The sequence below is a fragment of the Oratosquilla oratoria genome, chromosome 12 (assembly GCF_046742065.1).
Source record: "Oratosquilla oratoria isolate Oo_2021 chromosome 12, ASM4674206v1, whole genome shotgun sequence".
In the NCBI taxonomy this organism is placed as follows: Eukaryota; Metazoa; Arthropoda; class Malacostraca; order Stomatopoda; family Squillidae; genus Oratosquilla; species Oratosquilla oratoria.
Genome location: NC_134788.1, coordinates 4,110,934 through 4,128,433, shown reverse-complemented (window position 1 = coordinate 4,128,433; position 17,500 = coordinate 4,110,934). Strand labels below are relative to the sequence as shown.

At 39.2% G+C, this 17,500-nt stretch overlaps 2 protein-coding genes across 2 annotated transcripts in view; both read left to right on the top strand.

Moving 5' to 3' along the window:
• The window catches only part of LOC143030165 (uncharacterized), a 137,807-nt gene extending 124,385 nt beyond the window's left edge, over positions 1 to 13,422 (top strand). Inside the window, exons 21-24 of the mRNA XM_076193327.1 lie at positions 2,721 to 2,929; positions 3,322 to 3,438; positions 10,127 to 10,285; positions 13,148 to 13,422. Of these exons, the coding sequence (XP_076049442.1) occupies positions 2,721 to 2,929; positions 3,322 to 3,438; positions 10,127 to 10,285; positions 13,148 to 13,422 (760 nt within the window). The remainder of the gene's footprint in view (positions 1 to 2,720; positions 2,930 to 3,321; positions 3,439 to 10,126; positions 10,286 to 13,147) is intronic.
• Position 13,423: 1 nt separating this feature from the next.
• LOC143030916 (polycystin-1-like protein 2) overlaps positions 13,424 to 17,500 on the top strand; it is a 292,044-nt gene continuing 287,967 nt past the window's right edge. The window contains exon 1 of the mRNA XM_076194168.1: positions 13,424 to 13,631. Within this exon, the coding sequence (XP_076050283.1) occupies positions 13,467 to 13,631 (165 nt within the window). The 5' untranslated portion in view covers positions 13,424 to 13,466. The remainder of the gene's footprint in view (positions 13,632 to 17,500) is intronic.

Sequence of the window (17,500 nt, the reverse complement as noted above, 5' to 3'; positions counted from 1 at the left end):
TAGTCTCTGGTGGGGCACCTTGTCGAACGCTTTGCTAAAATCAAGGTAAATAACCTCATAACTATCATTGTTATCTGACGCCTTATATACTTTAGTGTAAAAGTATAGAAGATTAGTCACACGTGACTTACCCTTGAAGAAACCCTGCTGTGTGCCACGAATCAAATTATGTTTCTCGATGTGTTCTCTGAGTCTATTAACTATTATTGATTCAAGCCCTTTACCTACAATTGATGTCAAACTGATTGGCCTGTAGTTGCATATAGACGATTTATCTCCCTTTCTGAAAGAAGGAACAACGTTTGCCTGCCTCCAAGCAATAGGCACAAAACCAGTGTCTACCGACTTATTAAATATTTCTGTTAAGTGGTCGCAGATTTTAAATTTACACTCTTTAAGCACTCTCGGAAAAATTCCGTCTAAACCCGAAGATTTTGTAGCTGTCTTTCAATCTGCTTAACTACTTCTACCTTACTAATGCTGATATTAGATAGTCTACTTTCTTCATCCTCACTGAAAATCAGATCGCAGTCAGGTACCTTATCTAACCTCTCCTTAGTAAACACCGAGAGAATTTTTTTTTTAAAAGCCTCACTCATTTTTCCTCCGATTCTATCATGCCATTTTCGTCATTTTGAATTGGGCCTATCATTTGCTTATTCTTTGTTCTGTAAAGATGAAAGAAGCTCTTTGGGTTGAATCTCGCTTGTCTGGCAACCTTAATTTCATAGTTACGTTTTTGCTGGAGGTGCTCAGATGAGAGGAAGGGTGGGAGGGGTGTGGAGTGTATTTGGGGATGAAATGGGTGGGAGTGTTTTTATGCCTTTCCCTTTTTGGCTACCTCCCTTGGAAGGGGGAAAAAGCCTTGGTATATGTATGTATGTATGTACGTTTTGCTGTGCGCGTAGTCTTTTTAACCTCTTTTTTTGATCATTATCATTATTCTTACGTAAAGTCCTCTTTTCATTCCGATCTCATGTTTCAGCCTGTCCGTCATCCATTTGGGAGTATAACTATTCGGAAGCTCGCTGGCCGCGCGGGTTAGGGCGTCGTTACTTGCGGCGAAGGTCTAGGGGATGGCGGTTCGAATCCTGCCACCGGCGAAGTTGAACCAAGAGCAACAATTAAATTCCACGCTACAAAGTTCTCTTTGAGGGGCACAGTCCTAGCTTTCCGATAGGGGGGAGGGGGTTGTGACGTTAAACCATATCATAAACTATTCTTTCATATTGACTTGAGGGGAATACCTTTATTTTGTGCATTTAGAATCAAATCCGTTAGGTTACTATACATTTCGTCCAAATCGCTGACCTGGCTGTTGAACCCGCACCGGCAGGTGACCTGTTCCAAGGTGCGCGTACCCTCCGTGACCCAACCCGAATGTAATTTTCCTTGTCTGCAAGCTCTTTCCCATTAATGTAATTGTGTAATGTAAGCATGTATCCTCCTACCTTTCTTTGAGTGTGTTTTCCGGGGTCGCTAATTGTTGTTCGTTGTGCCAATGCCCACAGATACCCTTTGCACTTGTCTAGTCTGACCATGTCACTCACCTTGTAATGGCGCAAGGTGACTGCTGCACAGAGCCCTTACATGCCTAAGCGCCGCCCCGGGCCAAAATGCCGTCCTGGGGCAAAGTGCCGCCCCCCTAAATGTGCCGCCCCAGGACATACGTCCCCTCCCCCCCTGGCGGTGATGAGTAAAGGTTCTCTGTGACAGACGGCGTGAATCTGTCTGTAAAGATGACATCTGGGGATTTTCATTCTTTTTTCTTTTGTGGAGGGGGGGGGTAAGTTGGTTGATTATTATTTTTCATAATTACTTTTTGTCGACATGCTGAAGAAATGAGGCTTCCTTTTTGTGTCATTTTGCGTGAAGAAAACGGGGGTGAAAGGGGGACCTGCTCAAGGTTGTCCGTAACCTCCGGGACGGAAAGGGGAGTTTTGCCATTGTGTGTTGTAGTCCGTACAAGGTGCCAGGGATTTGGCACTATTCCGGACAACAAAGTGTTTAAGTGTTTTTTAAAGCCTGAGCTTATTTTTTAAATGCTTTTCTCCTTTCAGTTCCCGATTTGGGGAGCTGAGTTATTAGGTTTCTTGCTTTCACATGTTATTTTCCTAAGCTTGGGTTTTAGGTAACATTTATTAGATATAATTATTTTTGCCTCCGAATTCCTTTAAAGATTTACCATTTATTCGTACAAAAATGCTAATGCAAAGGAAAAGTATGATCAACCCTTCTGCTTTGGGACACCGTATGCTGGGCCGATGGGTCTTTTAAATTTTTCTTATGTATGGCTTCTAGAATAATCTAATACTTTCATGGTTCACTTATGTTCATTTTCTATGATTAAGTTCTAGTTCTCACTTTTTTTCTCGCACACACACACGGGCGCGTGCCCAAGTACACGAATCACCAGATTTGACAGATGGGGACAAGCGTAGCTCTATGTACATTGCAACTAAGTAAAAGCAATTAAGGAAATAGATATGTACACATACACACCATTTTTTCCTCTCATAGTGTCAATGTGCAAATTCACATACTCAAAATTGTGTGAACTAATAAAGACAAATTTATGCTAATAGTTGTTAAATGGTATGCAATTTAACACTCGTACTTGTGTCTATGGATTTCCATGTTCAGGAGAAAATAGATGCAAATAGAACATATTCCGCTATACGAATTGTTATTATTTCATTTCCTGTTTACTGCATATATAGATGTGCGGACCCCTTGCTTTGTGTGCAACGTTACCCTGGGGTGTACTTTCGACCGACTACTCGCCTCGCCCTCCGAAGCAAGTGCATATTCAAATGCGCAGACGACATGAAGTACTCGTGGACAATCACTCTGCCAGACGGCGGACCAGTGAACGAGTCTTGTCATAAAGATCTCGACAGCCGCCCATCGGAAAACACTTGCATTGAACGTAAACAATTCTACACATCTCCTTTTTTCTTCTCCATTAACTTCTGACAGTTGTTTTTAGCATATATTGAGGTATATAGCGGTAACGATAGAGAAATATATATTTTCAGAACAGATAAGACACACCCTTTGAATTTCTAATTTATGAAACGATTAATAGTAACTATAATAGAAAACAATTAAGAGCAGTGATTTATAACAAAAGCATCTATGTAAGACATCATTATTACGCACTCAGTACTATCAGTATTTTTTAGTCTCATTTATGTGTTCGTTACCAACTGACCCATAGTAATGAAAATAATAAGACTTTGTTTTATGTGACTGTGGCTATCATACGTTTCATGGAATCCGATGCAATCAGTATTTTTTTTTTCTTCTTCTTTTTTCTAGTGATACCGATAGGAAAGAAGTCGTCGGACATCTCCTTCCACCCTGCGTTCTTCTCTCTCAACCCTGGTGTTCCAAGATTCCACCTGTCTCTCTTCTACGAAACACCAAAGTATACTGGTAAATATCTATACCAAAAATAAACATCATGTGAGGACGGACCCTTTATTAATACTACGTTTCCCTTGTTACATCTAATAGGCTTATCGGCAAATGACATTGCGTTCATGCTTTTTGTGTTATCCTCGGCAATTTACATTTATTATTTCGAACTATGTGTTCTTGTCATTATTTGCACTTCATGTACATTGATTTATTGCCAAATAAAGTCTATCTATCTATCTATTCTAAATTCATACATATATGTTTATAATTGCTCTGGGTTTGTTTAGATAGAAAACAGCGAATATTTTCAGGAGTTGCAATTCATGTACAGCTGCGAAAATAGGAGGCTCGACGCTTTGAGTTTTATCTATACTGGAGGCAACGATGTATTGACTTTTGTTGTTAATTAGAAAAAATATATTTATTTACATTTATAAGTAAGTCTTGGCTTGTGCTTTTCAAGTAATCTGTGAGTTAAAGCCCATTTGAACACCAAAACATGTCAGCAGAGTCGAGAAACATCTTTTGCCAACTGCATCATTGGCCACACACGTGTTTGTTGTGCGTTGCTAGCGAAATAGAAATTAGAATGTTCAAGGCCTATTGGCCAAATTATGTTTCTAAGTAAATAAAGAGAATCTTGTGTTTGGTGTGAAAAAGTTCTCGAAGATTCTGTTCATTGATGCGTCATTTATACAGATAGATGAACACCATTGCTTCCGTATGAAGCAGACGATGCCAAGTAAGGAACACACGATAATAGAAAACAAAAATTTTCAAATATTTCTGAGCCGAATCACAAACTCTTGGATTTATATTAGGACTTTTCTCCATTTTTGTTTTTCGTAAACATCACTTGGCAACATTAAATTCTGCTACATATTGTATGTCAGGTTTGTTCATGAGCGACTTATCATAGCACCTCCTGGATGACGGGTCATCCCTGAACCTTGTCCACTGCCCTGGGTCAGAAGCAGTGTCACAAGACACAGCACATCCACATATATATGTATGTATATATATTAAATATATATATATATATATATGTATATATATATACATATATATATATATATATATATGTATTATATATGCATATATATATATATATATATATATATATATATATGTATATATATGTATACATATATATATACATATATATACCTATACATATACAGTATATACATGTGTATATATATATATATATATATATATATATTTTTGTGTGTGTGTGTGTGTGTGTGTGTGTGTGTGTGTGTGTGTGTGTGTGTGTGTGTGTGTGTGTGTGTGTGTGTGTGTGTGTGTGTGTGTGTGTGTGTGTGTGTGCATTCACCTTGGTCTTTGGATCACGTGTTGGACTCGTGATCGACAGCTATTTCCCTCCCGGAAGAGAGCTCAGAGCTCGTATGACCGATCTAAGGGTAATACGCACCCCTCCCCAACTCCCCGCCCACGAGAGCTGGAGTAACGAATCGAAGCGCAGCGATACTGAAATAATTTCAGCCCTGGGCAGGATTCGAACCAGGTACCGTCGGCACCCCCGTGCTGACAGTCTGAGACTCTACCAACCGCGCCACCGAGAGAGTGAGTGTGTGTGTGTGTGTGTGTGTGTGTGTGTGTGTGTGTGTGTGTGTGTGTGTGTGTGTGTGTGTGTGTGTGTGTGTGTGTGTGTGTGTGTGTGTGTGTTCTCCTAGTATTTACCTAGTTGTATTTTGCGGGAGAAGAGCTATGCTTGTAGTAACCCGCTGATGTATCTTTCCCCATCCAGTTTTTTTTCTTAAAATCATGTATAGTTTTAGGACTTACTGTTTCCTCCGATTAATAACGTAGGCCCCACATGTGTGTGTTTCACCTTGGTCTTTAGATCACGGGTTGGACTCGTGATCGACAGCTATTTCCCTCCCGAAAGAGAGCTCAGAGTTCGTATGACCGATCTATGGGTAATGCTGTGACCTTACACGCACACACGCACCCAACCCCCCTCCCACGAGAGTTGGCGTAACGACTCGAAGCGGAGCAATACTGAAATTATTTCAGTCCTGGGCAGGATTCGAACCCGGACCGCCGTAGTGTGTGTGTGTGTATCAAAAGGAAGAGTTGTTCAGAGTCATCTAGTGGAAAGTGCAAGTAGTATTTGTTCACAAAAATAATGAGCCATTTTAGAAAACCTAATGTTGTGCACCTTCCAGCAGCCGTGTAGGACACAAATTAGAAGGGTTAATGGGACCTAGATTCTAATGAAAAAAATTTACATTATACATTTGTATACAAGGACGTTCTGAATGGTAGATTTGGTAGCGCGTTGCATTTGTTGCAAAGTCACGCCTTAAAGAATTCCTTTTCTGTAATGCATACTTCTATACATTCACGCTCAGAAAGACCCACGTTTAAAGCTTCGCGACGGCCGCTAAATCGCTGTGACTAGCGATTTATTCCGTTATATATATATATATATATATATATATATATATATATATGCTCTACATTCACGCTCAGAAAGACCCACGTTTAAAGCTTCGCGACAGCCGCTAAATCGCTGTGACTAGCTATTCATTCCATTATATATATATATATATATATATATATATATATATATATATATATATATATATATATATATACACGACAGCATTGCCGTAATTAATCAGTTTTCTTCTCGTGTTCTCTGTCTTTCTGATTAAAATTTTGCCATCAACTGGGTGAACAGAAATTAGGTCTCCGTATTCTTCCATTTCGTTTCCTTTAACTAAGCTCGACGTTTCGTCTTGAATAAGACATTTTCAAGAGTAGACTGTAGACTGCAATACCAAAAAGCACACAATAAGATACAGCAACGATGGGAATTGTACAAAATAGATTATACATGAATAATTCTGGTGAAGTATGATACAATACAATTCTGATAAAATAAGATACAAACAAATACACACAGTAACGAGTAAAATATATAAACAATTTTGGTAATAAGTGGGAAAGGTACAATACAAGAGAGTGCTAAGAAAGCGTATACTTGCCTTCAAAGGTAGGTGTGAAAGTTACAAGCATGAGATATACTGAGCGTTATACATATATATATATATATATATATATATATATATGTATATATATATATGTGTGTGTGTGGGTGTGTGTGTGTGTGGGTGTGTGTGTGTGTGTGTGTGTGTGTGTGTGTATGCACACACACGCACACACACCCATTAAATATAGATATATTTATATCTATATATATATATATATATATATATAAATATATATATATACATATATATGGGCGGCACTCCAAGAGAGATAATAATATGACCGAAGAGGTCGGGTGAGGTGGGAGTGGTTACTGGAGGGGAGGAAGAACCGAAGAAAGAAGGGGAGGTGGTGGAAGAGGAGGGGAAAGTGGTGGTGGAAGGGGAGGTGGAGGAAAGGAAGGGAGGAGGAGGTAAGTTGGGGTTTCTGACCCGTGAGGAAAACGATAGGATACTAGAAGTCATATTAGATTGGATATCAATAACTGGTGCTTTGTCTCTAATATGGAATGATTCAAGCAATTGTAGCCTCCTAAGGTCATCACTGGTTCCAATAGTAGTGGTAGAATTAACAACGTCCTCCCTGCTTAATTTGACGTTGTGAAAAATTCTGTGATATTGTTTTATAGCTCCCTCCTGTAGATGTAATGGCTCTTTTTACATAGGCTCTTATCGGATCTACGCTGGGTTGTGACGGGACAGTAGAGTAATTGGGATCAGTGAAATTATATCACATTTGTACATGCAACTGGGATACCACTTTCTTGATCCTTGGTATCTCTTTTCTAGGCGTCAAGACTCTGATGGAATCCACCTTACTCACATAAACAAAGATTTTCTTACAAACCTCATTGTGGGAGTTTGTAATGAACTTTTTTTTAACTCAAAGGGAAGGAGAAATAGAGTATAATAGGGATAACAGAGTAGGGTGAATCAATATTGTAGAGCAATATGACAGTGTAGGACAAAATATCAATTTAGGATATAATGTCGGTAGAGGACAAAATATTATATTAAGATGTAATGTCAATGAAGGACAAAATATCACAATGGGATGTAATGATAGTGAAGTATAATATATCATGGTAGGATATAATGTCAGTGGAGGAGAAAATATAATTTTGAGAAGTGATGCCGGACAGAATGTCAACGAACGATGGGTGGCCGGTGTTGGATGCGGTGACGTAGGCGGGCAAGGTGTTCATGAGAGACCGGATGATCGTGGAGGACCAGATGTCCTTGATGGGGCAAATGTCCATGAGACACTGAATGTCAATGAAGGCCAAATGTCAATATAGTTAAATGGTAAAGAGTTTGAAGCTGAATTTAATATTGCCGGATTTAAAAACTTTCGTCAGGATAGAAACCACAAGAAAGATAGGGATGTTCTGTTGTACGTTAAAAGCAATGTCTATGCCTGTGTTTTGGAGAAAGTGAAACAGGATCTATATAATAGTTGGTGGGTAGAATTAACTTAAACAAATAGACAAAAGATGAATGTAGGTGTGATATATAGGCCAAAAATATTATCATTAGCAGATGCAACCCGAACTTATTGATAATGGGTGATTTCAATTTTACTGACATTGATTAGATGACCCTTGAACATGGCCATATAGGTATTCGCTTAATAGATTTTCTCGGTCACAATTACTTAGTTTAGCATGTAAAAGAGCCCACAAGACATGGAAACTTACTCGAACTATTGTTCACTAGCCGCGAAAGTATGATAACCGGTGTAAAATTTGGTGAAACAATTAAAAGTAGTAATCAGAACTTAGATTCAAACTGAAAAAAAATGGAATAAATACTTGTGTATCTAAAAAAAAAACTATTTCAGTAAAGCTCAGTTCATAGGACTACGTCAGGATCTTCAACTTCCAGATTGAGAGGCTAAATTAAGCGAAAAACCCGTAGATCAGATGTAGGAAATATTTCAAAATACGCTTACTAAGATGATTCATACTTACATCCCGTTTAAGGACAAACGCTCCCAATTCAGGCTCGCCCAAAGTGGCTTGACAGAGAAACTGAAAAAAGTATAGCTAAAAGGAGACAGGCTTATAAGAAATACAAGTTATGTAATAATAGAGAAAGAAATCTTCTCTCTGATACAATTTTTGTTAAATTGGATAGCCGCTGACGTTCTGATGATCTGTGTAGCTGATCGCTCAAATTTGCGGAAGACCTTTTTTCCTCATTGTTCAATGTGGAACAGAAGTTTCCGATATTCATCTGTGAACCAGTATCTGTAGATTTCAAGGTATCTTACCTCCTCTTCAGCTGGGTGGTAATAGTAATCCTATTGGTCTATATGTTCACAAGTGAGAAAGACCTCACCGTGTACACTTTGTTTAGATTGTTAGAGCTAGTCTAACTGAGTGCATAATGTGGTTGGCGTTGTTGGCCACATATGATGGTGATTTTCTCCTGGTGTTTGGGACCTTATCAGTGATGATAAGGTTGAAGGTTGTCCGTTCGTTGCTAGTGAGGTTAGCTGGTATTTCATTTCACTGATGTTGAAACGTAGGTGGAAATGTAACTCGTAGGACGTCGTAGGACGTCGGTAGTTTCTAAGTTGTGTTTCATGGATTGGTAGTGTGCACACAAAGACAGGTGTGGTTTTTAGGGGTGTAGACAAGATATTTGACCTTACCCACAAAGTGTAAATCCCTTGGGAACGTCAGCACTGAGATAGGATGGAGTTAGGTTAGTGCAGCAAATCAATGCTATTCCCAACCACTGAGAATTGTCCCATAGTGAACATTGTCACTTCCTCCATGTTGTTGGCCATTGAATTTGGTAGGTAACTGCACCCTCGTTTCGATTTGCATTATTCACTGGGTCTGTGTCAGTGCAAAGGAAGATAACACATTATCTCATTTCAGGAGGTCATGGACACACGTCTGTACCCCATGACTGCCCGACCTCGAGTGTGTGTGCTTGTGTTTTTGTGTGTTTGTATGCAATATGAGAGTATTTTAACCCGGCCGACAGAGCATTTGGTTATCAAAACCTAATTTACGCACTTCCGCAGTGTGCAGGTATTCATGTAAAACATAGATTTTCGTCCAAGTGTCTTTGTAAGCCCAATAAATCTGTTTAGAGTTAAGCACAACAATATCCCTATATTTGATAAAGCGACTCTTGAAGAAATACATATCTATGAGTATCCTTCGATGAACAACAATATATATACTTGTGTATGTAAGTATGTATGTATGTATGTATGTATGTATGTATGTATGTATGTATGTATGTATGTATGTATGTATGTATGTATGTATGTATGTATGTATGTATGTGTGTACAAAAATAAGATAAATGAAAAATGCTAAATGTGTTCCGTCATATCTATGTTTCAATATTCTTTACAAGTCTAGTAGATGTGCCAATGATATTTTTTTATCTTTAGCGAACCCGTTCTCATTCGAACAGAATCATGAAGTTAATCATTCTTTAATATCTGACCTTTATTTTTAATTTCACTTTAGCTAGAAATCACACGCTAACTAACTGCAGCATAAATAAAGTAGCTCATAGTGTGCTGATTCGTCGTCTCTTAGGAATCCAGAATATTTCACAATACCTCTATCTTCCCAAACATGATATTTTCATTTTCCTTGAACATACAATGCATAAATACATAGTTGTCAGCTTTATTCTATTATGGTCCCACACAGGTCAAACGATCATCTACATCTTCCCTAACCAGCCTCCAGTAGGAGGGTCGTGCTCCATTAATCCGTCAGTGGGGCGTAGCATCATGGACACCTTCTTCGTGGAATGCGTGGACTGGAAAGACCCTGAAGAGATGGGTATCGAGGAGTATACCCTCCTCTGTAAGTGAAGATTTAAAATGTCTGTTTTCTTTTAACAAACTTTCAGTTTGTTGTTGTTGTTGTTGTCGTCGTTCCCTACGTTGTCTGGCCGACCAGTCCCGTCTTCCAAAAGAACGCCAAAGTTTGAACGGGGTTTTCACACAGATTCTTTATATAGTGTATATTATGTTGCAGGTGCGTGTAATTGTGTACGATGCAGTCTTTCATAATGTCTTGTATGGTATGGGGTGAAGTGCTACAACTTGGGCTATTGTCTGCAAAGCGGTCGTCCAGCCTCTTCTAGTAGCTTAGAAAGGCTGCGATTTGCGATTCGCTAGGTAAGACCACCCGCTTGCGCGTAATCAGTTTTTGTGGGAGGGGAAGAAGGTCTGTAAGAAAATGAAAAGACAGTTGTGTATAAAAGAGGGCTTTTGTCACCGGGCGATTAGGGATATTTATTTCGTGGCGTCGTGCCTTTGGAGGTATGGGGGGCAAGAGACTTGGGGTTGGAGACTGCGATTGATGTGTAACCGTGAGGTTACATGGAATATCTATTCTGATAATGGCCGCATCGCAGCCTGGCCAGGTTGACTCTGTCCTTTCGAGGGAGAGAGGGTTTAAAAGGATGGATATTAGAGGTTTTGGCATTTCAGTTTGTTGGTGGAGCAGTGAGCAATGATCATGAATAAGATTCTGGAATCTGGTGTATGGTGATTGTGGAGGAAGAAAGAGAGTATTCGTGTGATATAGGTATTTGCGTGTTGTTTTTTTATGTTTCTTGGCGTTTGTGGACGTTCTGCTATGTAATGTAGTGGGTGTGATGTGTTTTGTGGAGGCTGCGGCAAGTGCTTGTGCGCCCCTCATGTCAAGATGATCCTTGACTTTGAGGACTTTCGTTTCATGGTGTAAATGGTCTGTAGGTGTTGTATTTGTGCAGCCTGTAATTGTCTTTAGGGTTTTGTTTTGTATGGTCTGAAGGGTGTTGTGATGTGTCTTAGTGAGATTAGGGGCCCATGCAGGGCTCGCATGTAGTATTAGTTTCTTTGTTTTGACTAATCATTTGTTCCTGTAATTGATTTATGGGCGCTAAGTATAGGTGTCTTTATGTTTGTGATGTGTTGTTTGAATGACATGGATGTATCGTATGTTATGCCAAGAACCTTGGGTGTATGTGTGTGTGATGTGAGTGTTGTTGATATAGAGGCGTGGTATGTATTTGCGTTCCGCTGTCCAATTGGTGAAAAGTGTGGTTGTAGATTTGGTTGGGGCTATTTTGAGTCTATCCGTAGTAGACTAAGTGTTGAGTGTATCGAGGTATGGTTGTAGTATTTCTGCGGCTTTGTTTGGGTTATGGTGAGTGCATTTAATTGATATGTTGTCTGCGCAGAAAGTGATTTGTATTTCTGAGGTGTCGAGGGTGGGTATATTGCGCATATAGCTTGAAGGGTGTGGGGGATAGAACTGAGCCCTTTGGTATTCCGTTCCTAAAGTTTCTGGTGTGCAATGATTACCTGCCAGATAATTGGCCAGTCGTCTTTTGGTATTATTATGCACGTCTCTGTTATATACTTTGTTTGTGAGATTGGGACACGGGATGGTATCGAAAGATTTACTGATATCTAGTGTTATGATAAGTGTTCTGTGTAGGGGCTTATCTAAATTGATGATTTCAAAAACTCATTGAGTGAGGTTTATCAGAAGAGTGTTTGTGGAGTGTAGTGGTCTAAAATCATGTTGTGATTCAGCAAGAGGGGTATGTGGTGGGACAAGTTGCAGTATGAGACTCTCAGTGACTTTAGAGGGAGTGCAGAGAAGTGTGATTGGGCGATGTGATGCTGGAACTGTTTATATATATATATATATATACATATACATATATATGTATATACATCTATATATATGTATATATATGTGTGTATATATATATACATATATATATATACATATATATATATATATATATATATATATATATATACATATATTCATACACTGAATGGTTCCAAGTGAAGAGATTAACATCTTTTCTACTACAATTCACTATTTACTTAATATCATCGTAGTCGAGATAAATGAGGAGCTTGAAGGAAACATATGTTGGAAATTGAAACGTGGTCGAGCCGAGGACTCAAACTCAGCTCGGTCGTGACAAAGCGTCAATGACTAAACCAATTGCGCTATCAAGACATAGCCCTAAAGACAAGAGATAGCGCAATTGGTTTAGTCATTGACGCTTTGTCACGTCCGAGCTGAGTTCGAGTCCTCGGCTCGACCACGTTTCAATTTCCAACATATGCTTCCTTCGAGCTCCTCATTAGTCTCGACTGCGATGGCATGGAATTAAAAGTGAATTGTGGTTCAATATGTATATATATATATATATATATATATATATATATATATATATATATATATATGTTGAGACATTCTGACAGGTTGATGTAAGCGGAATAGGAAACACAGGAGTAAACTAGTCAGGAATAAATTCAAGACTAAGACCCCTGTGTTTCCTACTCCGCTTACATATATATATATATATATATATATATATATATATATATATATATATATATATGTATGTATGATATATATATATATATATATATATATATATGTATATATATGCAACTGTCATAATCTTTTTTATCGATATATATATATATATATATTTATATATATATGTATGTATGTATGTATGATATATATATATATGTATGTATGTATGATATATATATATATATATATATATATGTATATATATGTACATATATACATATATATACATATATAAATATATATATATATATCTACATATATATATATACATATACATATATATATACATTGCTAATATTAGTACACCCTTTTCTTGGAATTTTGTAGTTTATGAGGAATTACCAGGAATGCCCAAGCAGAAGAACATAGTGTACACACATCCAGAACCTAACGGGAACCTTATCCTGCCTTGTGGAAATTTCACCATCTTCGCCCAAGTCCTCGACAACTTTGGGAGTTTCACTGAAACTGAAGTTGGCACTGTTCAGGCAAGGAAGTCCGATGTCAATATGTGTGTGTGCAGCTACAAGATATTTTATGATTTCCAAGTTCATGGTTGTTTATGGCTTTGTGTTTACGATCACCCTTCCTCCTCAAGGTAACAATACCAACCGAAGAGGAGTTGAGTGACCTGTCTATTTCGGATATGCTCTCCAGTGCGGCCGCCAAAGGGGATCAGAATCAGTTGCTTATGATCATGAGAGCACAGGCATCCATTGTATACGCAAGCGACTCGATGAGCCTCGACCTTCAGGCTATGGCAGATTTAACTCTCGAAGAGAAGAATGCCCGCATACAGCGCATTGCCCAGGTCAGTGCATATTCATCATACCAAAACCAAATGTTTTCTCTCTCCCTCACTCTCTTTTTGTATGTATGTGTGTGTGTGTGTGTGTGTGTGTGTGTGTGTGTGTGTGTGTGTGTGTGTGTGTGTGTGTGTGTGTGTGTGTGTGTGTGTGTGTGTGTGTGTGTGTGTGTATTCACCTTGGTCTTTGGATCACGTGTCGGACTCGTGATCGACAGCTATTTCCCTCCCGGAAGAGAGCTCAGAGCTCGTATGACCGATCTATGGGTAATGCTATGACCTTTCACACACACACACACCCAACTCCCCGCCCACGAGAGTAAGAGTAACGACCCGAAGCACAGCGATACCGAAATAATTTCAGCCCTGGGCAGGATTCGAACTGGGTACTGCGAGCACTATCGTACTTCCCAGTCCAGCGCTCTACCAACTGTGCCACCGAGTCGTGTGTGTGTGTGTGTGTGTGTGTGTGTGTGTGTGTGTGTGTGTGTGTGTGTGTGTGTGTGTGTGTGTGTGTGTGTGTGTGTGTGTGTGTGTGTGTGTGTGTGTGTGTGTTTGTGTGTGTGTGTGTGTGTGTGTGTGTGTGTGTGTGTGTGTGTGTGTGTGTCTGTGTGTGTGTGTGTGTGTGTGTGTGTGTGTGTGTGTGTGTGTGTGTGTGTGTGTGTGTGTGTGTGTGTGTGTCCGTTTTGCCTAGATTTAACTAGATGAGTTGCACAGTAAGAAGAATATCTTATCGCATCTCTTTTTCATTATGTGGCAGCATTGATTTTAATTTACTTTGAACCCTCTGATTACTTGAAATAACAATAACCCTGTGCAAGTTTCCCCCAACCTGTAGCCAAACGCGACTGCTATTGACAGTGTAATGTGTGGTCGTTTTTATGTTCAAGTGTGTCTGTTTTTGTTTTTCTATTGGGAGCATGTTGTGAGGTCATCAGGGATGTTGACAGCCGATTTTGGCATCCGGTCGTACTGCGAGGTGTAGAGGAGTTTCATAGCTTGAAGAATGGCATGAAGCTTCAGCTCCGTAGCACTGTTTTAACGAAATTTTACGATAGATTCGAGACGCCATATTGTCGTTTGTCCAGTCCCGTCTATGTCAGTTTGACGATGGCGTTGACGTTATGTATAGGGTGTTCTCCAATTCCAAGTGACGTCCTGATCCTACCCCGTCCCATTTTTGTCGCCTAATTAGGCGACAAAAATGGGACGGGGTAGGATTAGGACGTCACTTGGAATTGGAGAACACCCTATACATAACGTCAACGCCATCGTCAAACTGACATAGACGGGACTGGACAAACGACAATATGGCGTCTCAAAACTATCGTCAAATTTCGTTCAGTAGTGTATTTGCTTTTAGCAAGCTTTTTCATTATTGATTTCTGCCAAGGAAAACATATATTACGTTGATGTATCATAATTGACAAATTATGTTTCATTTTCTATCGCTATATAGCGTAGATGTGCAATTCTAAAAAAAAAATACCCTTTATTTTTATTTTATATTCAAAATTACTTGAATTACTTCCTTTCCTTTTTGTATTTCATCATTTTTTCCTTTCTCTTTTGGCTAGAATGCATTCTATATTCCAGCCCCACTAATATGACAAATTTTCTTTGCTACATCTCGTATTGAATGAGTGAAGAAAGACTAGTAAAAGAGGTATGGAAGGCAGATGTGGAGGGAGTGAACATGAGGGGACGTCCTAGGATGAGGTGGATGGATGGGGTGAAGGGGGCTTTGGGGAAGAGGGGAATGTCTGTTGAGGAAGGAAGGGAGAGGACGGAAGACAGAGGTGAGTGGAGAATGGTTGTATATGGATGATGTGGTGATTGCATGAGGAGGAATGGGCGGGGGGGTGGGGGTGAGGTAGTATGTGTGAGTAAATTTTGACGCAGCCCGAAGGGATTTCTCCCCGTCCTCTCCTTATATGCAATGGGGGGACGGAGAGGGGGGGGGGTCGCCGATTAAATGAAGCGGCCTTGCTGTGGATGTGCTATGTCTTGCGACACTGCTTCTGACCCAGGGCGGTGGGCAAGGTGCAGGGATGACCCGTCATCCAGGAGGTGCTCAGATGAGAGGGAGGGTGGGAGGGGTGTGGAGTGTATTTAGGGATGAAATGGGCGGGAGTGTTTTTATGCCTTTTCCTTTTTGGCTACCTCCCTTGAAAGGGGGAAAAAGCCTTGGTATATGTATGTATGTGTACATCTCGTATTAGTCTTTACATTTTAGTAACTATTACTTTTTATATTTTCTTGTATTTTGTCAATCTCTTGCAATTTAACCTTATCTTCGTTGCGTACAATTTGTCATCCTATTCTTCTTGAATGATTCTTTTAATATATTTTTCTTATACTATAAAAATGTTTTAATTTTCTTTCATTTTGATTTCTGAGTAATCCTTATCAATCTTTCGTTTATAATATCTGCTTTTCAACTCAAGTAAGATTTTATTTGTTGATTCTCATTTTGCATCTTTAAACCGCTTAACTGCCTTATTAAGACTATCACCAATAATTTCCGAGATGAAATATATCGAACTTGCGAAGGCCAAAAATTCCCGTATAATTGCTGACCCATTACAAGACCCCTGCTGACCCTCACAAAGACTCCTGGTCCACCATTTCTTATAAAAATATTTTATTTGTCTATTTAATCATTTATTTATTTATTTATCTATTTTATTATTGTTTACATTTTATCCCAGCCTCGCTTGCAAAATTTTATGGTATTTAGGAGCTTAGTTCTCGCATTTGTCAGTTTCACTTCCCTATCAAAATTAACCAATTTCTGCTTTCTGAGCCAGGTTTGTGTGTTATTTATTCTTTAAAGCTCTTGTTGTAGGTTATGAAACTTTAATTCATGAAAGGAAATTAAATTCCTCAACAGTTTCAACTCAACCATGAAACACCTTAATTCCATTGCAATTTTTTTTTTTTTTTTCTTTTTTTAATTTTGGGGGATTCCCTGTCCTATTTTGGAGTCAGTTTCATACTGGTCAAGTTCCCCGAATAAGATTACTCATCATCATGGCTGGAAATCCTTTAGAAATAGCCATCGTTGATATGAAAATCACTAATTTCGATGCTGCAATAATGTTTCACTCCCTCCCCGTGCACCCAATTGGTAGATATTATCTATATGAAAGACAAACGGAAGAGATCAATGTCTGTCGTCACGCCGACCCAGTTTGTGTGTGTGTGTGTGTGTGTGTGTGTGTGTGTGTGTGTGTGTGTGTGTGTGTGTGTGTGTGTGTGTGTGTGTGTGTGTGTGTGTGTGTGTGTGTGTTTACCTAACTGAATTATACAAGAAACGAACAATGAAATTTGTATCCTGTCTCCTACTCTGAAATGTATCATACCTAGCCTCAAGCTCATCTTAGAGTGTGTGTGGTTGTATTTTACGGAAAGGGGAGCTATGCTCGTAGTGTCCCGCCTTTGTATCTCGCAATGTCTAGTTTGCTCTTAAATTCGTGTATGGTTTCTTGCACACACTATGGTTTCGTCCAGTTTGTTCCAAGTGTCCACCACTCTGAGTGGAATTTTTTTTTTCTTCAGGTTTCTTCTATAACTATCCTTTTTGAGTTTCTTTCCGTATCCTCTTGTCCCAATTTAGTAAGTCCTCTTTATCAAGTATTTCCGTGCCCTTCATGATTCTATAGATGGTCAGTAGGTCGCTTTCTCTCTCTTTTTTGTTCCAAAGTCGGTAATTTCAATTTAGCCAGTCTCTCCTCATATGATAAGTTTGAAAGTGCTGGGGCCATTTTTGGTGGCTGCTCTCTGGATTCTTTATTTTTTCTTTATAATTTTTTTGGTTCTGGGTGACCATAATGTCGCAGCATACTCCAGTCTAGGCTTTATCAATGTGACTG